Genomic DNA, 13,122 nt, shown 5'->3' on the forward strand with positions numbered 1-13,122 from the left:
TTGTCTGTGGGCCCGAAAGGATGCTGTGCGTGCCGCATCCAGGCTGGGTCTGCACGCTGGCCCTGCCTCTTTGGAGCGGGGAGGGGCTGTGGTGTGGCCTGCTTGGAGAGGTTGGATCCACCCCAAGCCCTTGGTAATCAAGGAGCTTTGAGAGATGTTCTGAGCGCGGGCCCTCCCTCAACTGATTAATGAGCACCCTCCCACTCCCTTGGTGGGAGAAAGATTGTTTAAAGTGGAGCCCCCAGTTCAGAGCCACCACGGTGGGGCCTCCAGGGGGGGTGGGAGCAGAGGAGGGGCAGGAACACGGGGCGACAGGAGGAAATGGATGTGCGCCGTGCATCAGCTCTGCCCTGGAAGCTGGTGATCTGCCGCAGGCGGGGCAGACGAAAGAGAGGAAGGATAAGAGATGTGAGAGCCAACTGGCACTCCCCCGCCATGCCGCCTGCAGCAGGCCATGCGGTTGGAGAAGGGCACTTTGGAGAACTTCCCAGCGGGAGGCACTGCCCTGGGCCCAGGCGAGGGGAAGGAGGTGCAGGTGGGCGTGGAGGAGGGGCAGAAAGAGTGATGAGCACTCTGCACTGCCCCATCAGAAACACCCGCTGGGCCCTGTGGCGTTCTCTCGGCGTGCCATGGCCACAGGGAAGATGAGATCATTTTCACATCTTGTTCCTGTGAAGGATGGAGAGGGGACAAGTGTGATGGGGGACCGGCTCTCTGAGGCCCTCCGCTCATCACCATGGGCTTGACTTCCCTCTCCAGGGGCACGATGTCTAAGACCTGGTGAGAGGTGCCGGGTGAGGAGGGAGACAGCAAAGAAGCAGAGGGCTGTCGGGGTTCCCAGGGCAGGAGTGATTACAGGGCGGCAGGAGGGGGTTGCCCGAGAGAGTGTAGGAATGCTGACCGAGTGGCCCTCCGTGCCCCGCCCACAGGCTACCAGATTGCCTACCGCCTGGCCAGCAGCAGCCCCAACACGTTCACCACGGTGGAGGTCGGCGCCACGGTGCGGCAGTTCACGGCCACCGAGCTGGCCCCAGAGTCTGCGTACATCTTCCGGCTGTCGGCCAAGACGAGGCAGGGCTGGGGGGAGCCGCTGGAGGCCACCGTCATCACCACTGAGAAGAGAGGTGAGACCTGAGGCCCCGGTCCCGCTCACGGCCAGTAGGGGGAGGGGGACAGGCTCAAATGGGAGCCAGGGACATGGAAGGCATGCAGCCTCCTCGCTCAGGCCCAGTGGTCTGCGCGGCGGGTGGCTGTGGGAAGTGCGGGTTTATGAAGCACCCACTGAGCCAGACCTGGAGCTGGGCGTGCTACCATAGCATGCCTGCATAGCCCAGCGTTTACCACGTGCCCCTGCTCTCACCGAGGCATGATTGTCCAGGTTTAAACATAGAGACGCAGTTCAGAGAGGTTGTGTAACTGGTCCAGGGTTGCATAGAGTCATCATGTTTGAGCGCAAGCTCCCCCAAGGCAGGCGCCTGGTCTCTGATGCTCAAAACCACATCCCCAGTTGAGCAGGCGCTCAGTGAAGATGTTTTCCACCTGGCAGTCCTAGAAGGAACTGTCTGTGTGGTCAGCCCTCTGCTCCGAGCACTGAGTGGGTCCCGGATGAGCATTGTCTTGGTTGATCCTCACGAAAGCCTGGGGAGGAGTGTGGTGTGAGCCCCGACCTGCGGGAGAGGAAGCTGAGGCCCAGATAGGGGGTGTCACATGCCTGGAGCACCCCGCTGTGGGCTGGGATGTGGATGCTCTCGGCAGACCCCACGGCCCACTCCCCCACAGAACTCTGCTGCGGGCTCCGAGGCACGTCCTCAGCCTCACTCTGGAATCTGCCTCTGCGGGATCCTTCCTCCAGGGCCACTGCGCAGGGCCTCTGACGTACGCAGCTCTGGCTCCAGCTCCAGGTTCTGAGTCATGGCCAGACCCAGAGATCCTGGGGAAAGGGTGACTGGAAGGAGCTTCAGGCACAGCTGGCAGGAACCTCCGGGAGCAGATGGTCTGTCACACTTCTCTTCCAAGAGTCAGCAGGTGCCCAGGTGCTGGAGCCATGTGACCTCAGGCAAAGCCCTTCCCCTCTCTGTGCCCTGGTACTGACCTGCAGCATTTGTGTGAAGCCCTCAGAGCAGTGCTGGGACGCCCAAGAGTGTGTGCCACTTGCTGTCAGTATTACATCAGAGCTGCCCTGGGGGCAGAGCGGGCACAGCTCAGAATGTGAGCTGGGCCATTGCTGCCTTCGTGATACTTTGTGACAAGATGGATAGTAGACAATGTGAGGGAGCTGTGAGTTGAACCCAGAGTGCTTGAAAAACCCTTCAAAGGTCCAATCTTCATCTAGAAGGTGGGAGGAAAGGAGACTGGCTGTGCTGAGCTCTCACTGCCGATCTGAGCATCTTCGAGGAACGTGGTCAGCCCGGTGCTTTGTGTTGGGGAGCTGCCAGGGCCTGCCTTCTTCCCACAGGCCCAGAGCAGCTGGCCTCGGCCCCTGCCTTCCTGCACAGAGTTGATGCAACCCCTTAGGAATCTCCAGCACTTTCTGAAGTAGAGGGAAAGAGATGGGTTTGCCTGACTTAAAGATCCAGGTGGAGGTATTAGCGGGAACGCCTTTTAGGAGGCATCCTGCTGCTAATGGGGATGGGGTCACGCCCCCCCACGCCCCTCCATCCCACCCCATACCCCCACACCACCCTGTGCCCCACCCCACGCCCCCGTACCACCTGCACCACCTGCTCCTCAGGCCCATAGTGTTTAGGAGATTCCCACCAGGGCCCGCAGATCGTCAGTCCTTGTGGCTCCAGAAAGGGGAGCTCAGGAGAGCTTTGCCACTCGCCACCATGTCCAGAAGGGGGCCTTTGAGGCAGGAGAGGGGACGCGGGACCATTGCTGGGGGCGAGGAGAAATGCTGCAGCCAAAGCACGTGCCTAAGGAGAGGAGCACCGAGGAGTGAGATCGAAGGGCTCCTCAGAGGCCCGGCACCGCGGGGCCGCCAGTCAATCGGCGCTTTATTACAAGCCACACATTTTAATCAGAATCAATCATCTTCATGATAAACAATTAAACAATTATTCCTCCCCCTCTGGAGTTTCTCTATCGAAATCGATGGCCTGAGGAGGCACAGCGATGGAATGGGCTGTGTACTCAGAAGCTGGCCCGGCCGTGCCTCCCCAACCCGACAGCCACGGGCCCAGAGCCGGCAGGGATGGCCGGGCGCTCTCGCCCAAGGAGGGCTGAGCTCGAGGCCTCAGGCTCAGGGTGACTTGCAGGAAAGGAAATCAGTGTCAAAGATGCACTGAGCCCAGAATCAGAAAGAAAGAGAGCAGGCCCCCGGGGGGTGTGCAGGAGAGCCACTGTCACTCAGAGATGCCTGCACTCGATGGCACGGTGGGCCGAGGAGCATGTGCTGTTCCCCTCTGTCTGTCTGTCTGTCTATCTCTGCTCTGAGGGTGGAGCATTCTGGGAACAAGCAGGGATCTCCAGTCCGATGCAAGCTAGGGCCCGTGCAAAGGCAGCTGTGGGAGAGCCGCACATCCCGGTGGAGCCAGATTCTCCAATCCGTGCCGCAGCACTCCTGGGCACAGTGCACCACGGTCCGTTCCCCTGGCGCCTTTCCTGGAAGAGCAGCTTCTCACACGTCCCTGGTCTGTCCTCTCGTTTGGTTGCAGAGAGACCAGCGCCCCCCAGAGAGCTCCTGGTGCCCCAGGCAGAAGTGACAGCTCGCAGCCTCCGGCTCCAGTGGGTCCCAGGCAGCGACGGGGCCTCCCCGATCCGGTACTTCACTGTGCAGGTGCGAGAGCTGCCCAGGGGAGAGTGGCAGACCTACTCCTCGTCCATCAGCCACGAGGCCACAGCCTGTGAGGTCGAAAGGTACTGAGAGAGGCAGAAGGACCCTCCACTGGGGAATGGGGGCCCTGCTCCTTCGGGTGCCAGTCCCAGCCCTCCCCACCCGGCTCCTGCCCACAGAGTAGGGAGTCTGTGTGGTCCGAGAAGATACACCACTGAGAGCTCATGTCTCTTCTTCTAATTGACACGCCCTGTACCAGGGACCCAGGATTCCTGCAACCCACTTCCCCAGGCCCACCCGAGCCTCTTCCCTGGGTCGGTCCTTCCGAGCATGCCCTGCCCAGCTGATTTGCACACCCAAGGCCTCTGGAATTGACGAGGCACAGATGATGGAGATGGTGAGCCTGGAAGTGGGGACATCCCTGAGAGGCAGATGCTGGGGAGGGGAGAGATGTGGGGACAGGGTGGTCCCAGCTGCCGATGTCACAGGGCCGGGAGAGTGGGCCCTTCTCTTTGTGCTCGCTCTCCAACTCAGCAAGGCAGACAGATTCCACCTCAGCGCTGGGGTTCGTTAGTGATGTCTGATAGGGAAAGGGGGGTGACCCCACAGAACAGGAGGACAACCCACCATTTATTCAGTTGTTCAGTAAACTGCTGGGTCTGAGGGGGCAGGGGAATGCTGATGGTCGCAGCCAAGCTCTGCAGGCACGATCTCGTTCGGTCCTTTCACAGTCCCACCCCTCCTTAGGGCTGGGAGGGGGACTGAGGCTGAGCTGGGTGAGAGAGCCGCCAGGGCCACACAGACCTAGCGAGCTAGATGGTGGGCCTGAGAAGTGACCCCAGGTCCTCCGCCCTCTCCACCAGCCCCAGGCTGCACTGCTCGGCCCAGCCCATGGAAGCCCCGGTCTGTGAGGCTGCAGGCCTGCCTGGGGAGACCCGCCTGGCATCTGCACCGCGCTTCTTGTCCGGCCCTGAGTTTAGTCACTTCCCGCTAAGCTCCCGCTCTGGGGCGTGGGCAGGGGCTGCTCAGCACTGAGTCCCACTGTCTCTGGGGCGGGTTCTAGAGCCCTCGCTGACCTTGTAGGAGAACAGGAGGCTGAGGCCACGGTCTCCCAGGCTGGCCGAGGTTCCTCTCATCTTTTAGACTCAAACTCCACGTATTTAGCACCTACCATGCCGGGCACTGGGCTAGGAAACGCCACACATACTAGCTCATTGAATCTCCATTGACTCTCCTTGATGGGCCAGCGATGGAGAGACCATCGTCCCCATTCTGTGGATGGAAAACGAGCGTCAGACGTCAGTAGCTTGCCTGTAGCCCCCAGCCCAGCCAGCCAGGAGCATGCATGGAACCTCCCAGGAGTGTCCCGACCCTCCTCACTGGCAAGGCCACCCCGCTCAGCTCCGGCATTCTGCTGAAACCGCGCAGGGGGAAAGAAGCAGACCGGGGGGCTCCTGGGGCAGCCTCGATCCTCAGGGACCCCCCAGAGGCACAGTTCAAGCTTTGGAGTCAGGGGCCGGGGTTGGAGTATGGCTCTGTCACTATCTCCTAGACGTGACAACAGCGGGGTTTAAAGAGAAGAGGGACCCCCCTCCCTGGTTTGAGGACCAAGCACATGAAGGACGCGAAGCGTGATGCACACGGTGGGGTATGGTTGGCACTTGGCATCACGGGAAGATTTTAGAGCCAGAACTATCCAGGTTTAGGTCTGCTTTCTGCTGCTCACCGTTTGGGTGATGGCGGCAGCCAACTTGAGCGTTCTTGGACATTTCCTCGTCACGTGCCTTTCATGTTGTCGCATGGTTTGGAGGTAATATAAGGCACCTCGCAGCACCAGGCCCTGTGGCAGTGGCAGCCATTGGTATAATATCGTCATTGTTGCCCTGCACGTCCCACCCAGGAGGCGCGCCTGTGTGCTGAGCGTGTATCCTAACTGGACGTCCATGAGCGGCACCAAGCAGGTCGCGCAGATCTCCCAGCATCTCTGCTTTCACTCACAGACCTGGTGCCCCCTTGGAGATGGCCTTCGGAGCAGGTTATAAGCCGAGAAGAAGGGCAGCTCATCGGCGTATAGCTCCAGCTCTCTGGGACCCCCAGTGATAGACCTCTGCACAGTGACCCCTTCAGTCACATGATCCACATAGCTCTCGGCTCTGTCCCAAAATGGAGGATAAATGGGCCCCAAGCACGAGTATCGTTTCCAGCAGAACTGGAGTCACTGCCTGGCCTGCTACTTGATGGGGTCGACATTTGTTCAGATATGTCTGTTGGTAGGCTGGAGTTTAGAAACTAGTTAGGGTTCCTACCACTGTAATTGTGCTCCTTGTGGCAGGAAAATGGGACTTGAATGGTGTCGGTTTTGGTGGTCACCTCTGAGGTGTTTTCCATAGTAGCCTGGTCAAGCAGCGTCTGGATGGCTGAAACATCCGTCTCGTCTTCTTTGCTGTCGTTATTATCAGTGCCATTATCATTACCATTTCCACCTCAGCACTGCACAGCCTTCTGTCGTTTTCTAAACAGCTTCCCTTGTCCCTCCGTACAGTGTCCATACAGCCGTGTGGAGGCACAGACCAGACTTCCTATTATTCCCGTTTTGCAGGTGAGGAAGTTGAGGCAGAGACGTCTTAAGCAATGAGCACGCTGTGCCTCCTCCTCTCTGAGTGGAAGAGAGAACCCCTTGGATTCTTTGTAGTTCTGACGCTCCCTGGGCCTGTAGCTCAGAGCTTCATGGACACACTATCACACAGCTGATTTACGAGGCCTGCTACGTACTGAAAAAACAATGTGTCATCTTACAAGCACTAAGCTCTCGGCAATCTGTCTACCCCGTAGTGGCCACATGGCCTTGGAGAAGTCCATCACGTAAGCATGCTAAGCCTCAGATTTCTTGTCTGTGAAAGACGAGGCCAGAGGGGCGATCCTGTTTTCCTTTCAGCTCTGAGTCCAAGATTTGCCTCAGTACTGACAGCAGGGAACTGGCAGCCAACGAATAAGGCCATCCAAAGTAGTCAGACCCGGTCCTCCCAGCTTGCTGCCAGCATTCCACTTCCCCTTTGAAGCACAGCCGTGGGAGCCAGGAGGGAGCTCTCAGCCCCAGAGGAAAGCACTCCTGCTGCAGAGGTCTTCCCCCTGAGCCCTGGAATTCTCCTGGCACCCCTGAGCCTCGGCGAGTGTGGCCGGGTGTGCCCAGCTTACTTAATAACCCACATTCTATAGCACTAGGTGCTTAGCTTAATTAGAATGTTCTCGTGGATATAAATAACTTCACCCCTTTGTGTAACCATCTGAAAGAAAGGAGAAAAATAACATCCGATTGCCTTTTCTGTCATGGAGCCTCCTGAAACCAGACAGACGGATTGCGTGCTTGGGACTTCCTGTTGGAAAGGAGAAGTCCATGTTTCAGGACGGACAGTTTAATTTGGTGTGGGAGAGACTGTTGTCAATTTCCTAATGGGCCAGAACTAGGACAAATGCTTCCTCCACCCATCGAGAGAGAACATGTCATGGGCAGAATCCCAGGAAGGTAATATTTTGTACACTGCCATGGTATAATCTGCTCCCGTTCCATAATCCTGACGGTTCCATTTTCCTTTTTTTTTTTTTTTGACATTCTTTTTACATTTCACTTTGGCCAGTTGCATGAAATCTGCCAGTGGGCAAAAAATCATAAAAGTTTAAACAAAAGTTTAAAACAGAAAGTTAACAGGCTGGCCCCATGGCCGAGTGGTTAAGTTCACACGCTCTACTTTGGACGCCCAGGGTTCGCTGGTTCGGATCCTGGACACGGACCTACGCACCCGTCATCAAGCCATGCTGAGGCAGCATCCCACACAGAAGAACTAGAATATACAACCAGGATATACAACTGTGTATGGAGGCTTTAGGGAGAGAAAACAAGAAAGAGGAAGGTTGGCAACAGATCTTAGCTCAGGGCCAATCTTCCTCACCAAAAAGCGTACCTTTAAAAAAAGAAAAGGAAGATATACTATTAGAAAAAAATGTTGAACCATCTAAATCTAGTGCTTGTACGACCCTCTAGAGACGGTGGGTCTAGGGCACCAGGCGTTGGGTTTGGGTTTGAGGGTCCTGGTTAGGCCCCTCGGTGTCTGGCTGACGGCTGCATCCCACAGAAGTGCAGTAGAGCTGACGAGGACGGCTGCCTGCCCAGGGCCACGGGGCCATGCCGGGTGTCACTCTAGGGCTGAGCAGTGCGGGTGTGAGGTCACTTGCCGTTGAATATGCAGAAATAGTGGGTCTGCTTCTCCTCTGAACCGCCCTCTGTGGCAGGGGCTGTGGACCGGAACCAAAACCGCAAGGGCCCAAAGAGAGTTGCCATGTAAAACAATAGGGGTTCAATTACAGTCAAGATGGGGCCCTCTCTCCATTGGAGTCTTTCGTTTGTTTTTTTTTTTCTGCATAATCTTTAAAAATAATGCTCTATTAAAAATCAAGTAAATTTGGCCAAGGACATTGTGCATGGGTTCAATATTCTTTGTTCTTCGTGATGCGAGTAGTGAGTTCTTAATGAACATTACCAGTACCTTAAAGATAAATAAATGAATACATAGAGGCAGCAGTGGATAGCTACTAAAATGTTCAGGACTCATGTATTTTACTGTTATAACAAAATGAAAGAAGAGTGCACAGAGCTCTTTCTGTTTACAAGACTCTGCTCTTCGCTCTGTGGGACGCACACTGAACTGTGAGCTGTGACCACACACCCCCCCACGCCCTCTGGCTGTGGAGGTGAGTGTGGGGACGTGAGAGCAGGGGGACAGTCAGAGGCAGGACAAGCACAGCCTTGCTTTCTAAACATACCTTGTTCCTATAAGAATTCTGATCGCAGGCAAGTTTGGGTAGAGAGGGTATGCTAAGCACATCTGTTCCTTCCCTGAGTTTTAGATGGTTTTAATAATGGGGGTTTTAATAATGGGTGAGTTTTAATAATAGGTGAGTTTTAATAATGGGTGTTATCTCGAAAATTTACCTAAATATAGCCAGTTTCTGAGTTCGGATGGCAGAAAGTTGGCAGGCGAGGGATGAGAAGAACCTGAGAAGGGTGGAGGGACGCTGCACGCGTCAGGGATGGAGCTCCTGGGAGACGAGATCCACGTGGCTGGACAGTCGGGGAGACGAGAAAGAGAAGGTCACACTTATTAAATGCCTACTGTGTGCTGAGAGCCATCAGTCTCCATGAGGGTCACAACGGCCCTGGGAAGTGTGGGTGTCCTTGTCTCTGTTCTTAGGGATGAGTGAAGTGAGGCTCAGAGAAACTAAGGAGGCTTGGGGAGGCCTGGAAGAGTGAACAGAGAGCAGAATTTGGGGAAGTTAGAGGGGTCCAGGGAAAGTATTCCAGGATGGTTTGTCCTTTATTTGTTTATGGGGTAGTCGCTGGAGTCCAGCTCTGTGCGGGAGGGAGCAGGGCAGGAGCAAGGGGGCGGGGTGGAGGTGAGGACCAGCGTGGTAGACCAGTAGTCCCAGGGGGCAGGCCCCCAGAGATGAGGAGTATGCAGAGAAGGCCATCGAGCAGGAGACCAGGAGAGGGGACACCATCACCATCGTCACCTCTCACTGGCGATGAGCTGGCCACTCCCTTCACTGCCTCTGAGTCGCACAGCGCCTGTTTTCGCCTGGCACGGTGGGGCTTCCTGCCCAGAGTGGGCGGAGCTACGACTCCCTCCCAGAGACATCGTATCTGTCCTGTGAAGGAGGGAGCCTGGCCAACAGGGTGTAATGCGGACCTCTGCCTTCGTTCCCCTCTGCCTGACCCCGTCTATCTCAGACCACAGACCCATGTGCCCTGGGTTCCTCGAGACCCCAGAGGATGGGAAAGAAAGAGTGGTCCTCGACGAGCTTGATGTTTGGCCTCAAATCCGGAACTCATTAGAGAACTTTGAGGTACTAAATCTAATGTAATGAATCATATGTACTAAATATATTCTAACTAACACTATACTAAATAAACGTAAATGCTAAATACAATGACCAGGGTCATTGCCGGGGCACTTACCACGTGCCAGAGGCTCAGCTGATTTTCACATGTGTCTCTTATTCCACCTCCCAAGAAGCGTGGGAGTTAGGTAAGGTCCTCCCCCTTCATTCATTCCTTCAGCAGACGTGCACTGCCCGCCTCTGGGATCCAGGCACTGTTCTTGGTCCCGGGGATAGGCAGCGAATGAGGCGACCTGGTCCCTGTCCTCAGGAGTCCTGAGTCTTGTGAAGAAGACAGACGGTCGTCAAAGAAACAAACCGTTAATTACAAACTGATGAAGGAGATGAGGCGACGCACAGGATGCGGAGGACAGTGGGCAGGACAGGCCTTGCTTTGGGCGTTTAAGCTGACACCTGCCGGGAAATAATAGTGGTAACCGCAGCTGACGGCTGGTGGGTACTCCCCGTGGGCCGGGGTCTCTCCTAAGCTTCTGCTGAGTTTAGTGCAAACAACAGCCTCACGCTGCGGATGCTCCTGTCACCCCAGAGAAGGAAACTGAGGCACAGTCACCTGCCCAAGGTGACCTGGGAGTCAGAGTCCACGTTCCTAACAACCACACTGTGCTGCCTTCTGATTCGAGGAGGAGAGGAGCTGGCCAGGCTAGTGTGGGGGCTCAGGAGGGTGAGGCAGGAGGTCAAAGGAGGAAAAACGCTGTTATCACCAAAATTAGATAAAACCACTCCCAGGAAGCTAGGGACGGAGGGGAAGTTATTTGTTTGTTTTGACTTAATAAAGGCCATCTCCCCGAAACCTGCAGCAAAGATCAGTCTTCAGGGTGGAGCGCCAGAAGCACGTCCGGCGAAGCCGACCCCGGCAAAGTCGCTCCGTCCCCACTTTCTCCAGCTGTGGAGTCGGGGCGCAGAGAGGCCAGGGGCTTGTGAGCAGCAGAGGAAGAGCAGCTTCCACAGGCTTTGAAGGACGAGCGTCCCTTGGGGTGTCTGCTGATGGGAACCACTGTCATCGGCCTTAAGCAGGGGGTCAGGATGAAAACAGAGAGGGGGACACTTTTTCTGATCATGGTCTCCAGGAAGGGTTATCAAAAGCAGAATCCATTCTCTAAACAAAGTATGACCCAGAACCAACTTATAAACCAGGCGGAAGTGCTGCTGCCGCTGGTTCACAGAAGCGTGGGGGCCCTGGACTCCCAGAGGGCTCCTCGGAGTCTCAGGGGTTCCTCAGAGCTCAGTTTGGAAACCGCTGGCTTACAGGCTGGGTTGGGAGCGAGGAGAGAGAATTGGTTCTGCGGGGACCGATGAGGGCTTTCTCAGACTGGCAGTCGAGGAAACTCAGAGATAGTTTGGACCCGAAGGAAGGGGAGGGAGAATCTAGAATCACTCCAGTTCTTCTGGTCTGGGAAGGAGAGGGGATGGTGGGGCCGCGCTGGGAGGGGAGGAGAGAGAACGCTGCTTCCTTACCTGCTCATTTTGAAGGGACGTGAAGGGCAGCCCAGAGGAGCTGGCCAGCCAGGTACTGAGCAAGAGTGAGTGTCTGGAGGTGCAATTCAGGCGACTTAAGGAAGATTTGAGCGTTGTCTGCACAGAAGAGTTTGTGTGGTCTTGGTCTTAGGTGTGTACAGCGCTTGGCTCATGAGACCCAACTAATACAGAATGGCTCTACAGCTGGATGGAGGCAGGAAGAAGCGAGGGAGGGAGGGAGGAAGAAAGGAAGGACAGATGGAGAGATGGATGGAAGGAAGCCTGAAGTGGTGGCATCAGGCAGTGCCTCGGGAGCATTAGTGCCCCTAAAATTTCCACCAGCGGGCTGGGGGGAGCAGCATTTTTCATACAGACAGCTGGCATTGTCTTGGTCTTAGGTAAAGTGGCAAACAAATATTGCTTCAAGACAAGACCCCTATTCCCATCCCGGCCAAGCCATGTACCAGTCCTCTGGCAGTGGGCAGGGGGCTTAATCTGACAGGGCCTCTGTTTTTGCATCCAGGAAGTGGGAATCATGGTGAGTCTACTCCACAGAGCTATTGTGTGGGCTCAGTGGGGTAATGCCTGTCAAGGGCTGGGCACTGTGTCTGGCTCAGTAGATGTGGGGATGGTGGGGGGGCTCTGCCTGTAGGTGGGGCAGGGGCAGACCTTGGGGCCAGGCTGGGGCTGGCCAGTGCAGACACCCACAAAAGAGCACTTGGGGGTGAGTGAGGAAGTGAGCTGGGCAGGCATTCATTGCATATTCTGGATCCCAGCTAGGGCTGATGTAATTACCTCCTCCTGAGAAATCCAAGTTCCTCAGAGAGCGGTGATTTGCTGCACAGGAGTGTCTCTAATTACAGGAGGCGGTGTTCCTCCCTCAGGAGCCCTAAGCAGAGTCTCCGTCCCCTGGTGCCCTGGCCAGGAAGTTCTGCCCTCCCCTCCCCTCCCCTCCCCTCCTCTCCTCTTCCCTGCCAAAGTCCTCTCCTACAGGCCGGCCGGGAAGACAGTGCTGGGTGTTTAAGGGCCGCTCCTCAGACAGTTCTGGGGCCACTGAAGCCCCGCTCACTGCTGCCAGGAGTGAGTCAACCCCAGCCCCGGAATGCCCTCCTCCTTGAGGCCGGAGCTCACAGCGCAGGGCGGACATTCCCCAGAGCTTGCGGGGCAGGGCCGGGTGGAGGTCTTCCCGCAGTAACTGGTCTCCTCCATGTTTCAGGCTGAGGCCCTTCACCTCCTACAAGCTGCGCCTGAAAGCCACCAATGACATCGGGGACAGTGACTTCAGCGTGGAGACGGAGGCAGTGACCACCCTGCAGGATGGTGAGCAGTGGGGCCTAGGCTGGCCAACAGACATGGCCACTTCCAGCTGCTGCTGTTGGACCCGAAACATGGGCTCCCAGAGAGAGGTCCCACTTTCGTCCTGAGCCAGGAAGGGTTAGCGTGGGGAGCGAGGGAAGCAAGGGTGAGCAGTGGGCTTCGATTAGGAACAGACAGCCCGGAGCCCTCCTGCACAGCCTGTGGCCGTAAATCAAGACTTCAAGGGCTTCCAAATGGAAGGAAGGTTCTTTGATTGGCTTCCAAAGCCCTACAATCCATTAGCATCCCAGAAATTGAATAATTTATAGGGTCATTAAAAATAAATGTCACAGGGTAGCTGGGTTTTAAGAGGTTCCCCCCATTTTTCTCATTCACAAGCCAACCCTCTTGTGGCATTTGACAGAAGCACAGTTAAGTGATGGAAGTGAGGTTCCCTAAAAGCTCGAGTGGCCTTTCGCCCCCTTTGTCCTGCGGAGGACTCAGGCCTGCAGATCTGTGGAGATTTTGTGTGACCGTCTGCCAGGCCTGGAGTGAGCCGGGAGACGGTGTCATCAAAGGTGACAGGCCGCCTTTTAGGATGGAAAAGGATTGCCATTGCATAGCAGATGCCATAGCTCAGACCC

The 13,122-nt window shown here is 56.2% G+C and overlaps 1 protein-coding gene across 4 annotated transcripts in view; it reads left to right on the plus strand.

Annotated features, from left to right (window-relative positions):
- Positions 1–13,122, plus strand: part of SDK1 (sidekick cell adhesion molecule 1) — an 857,865-nt gene that overhangs the window by 764,213 nt on the left and 80,530 nt on the right. For all 4 annotated transcript variants that reach the window (XM_070567258.1, XM_070567254.1, XM_070567255.1 and 1 more), the window contains exons 29-31: positions 930–1,124; positions 3,657–3,858; positions 12,399–12,502. In XM_070567258.1, the coding sequence (XP_070423359.1) occupies positions 930–1,124; positions 3,657–3,858; positions 12,399–12,502 (501 nt within the window). The remainder of the gene's footprint in view (positions 1–929; positions 1,125–3,656; positions 3,859–12,398; positions 12,503–13,122) is intronic.

This window comes from Equus przewalskii, chromosome 12 (genome assembly GCF_037783145.1).
Source record: "Equus przewalskii isolate Varuska chromosome 12, EquPr2, whole genome shotgun sequence".
NCBI lineage: Eukaryota > Metazoa > Chordata > Mammalia > Perissodactyla > Equidae > Equus > Equus przewalskii.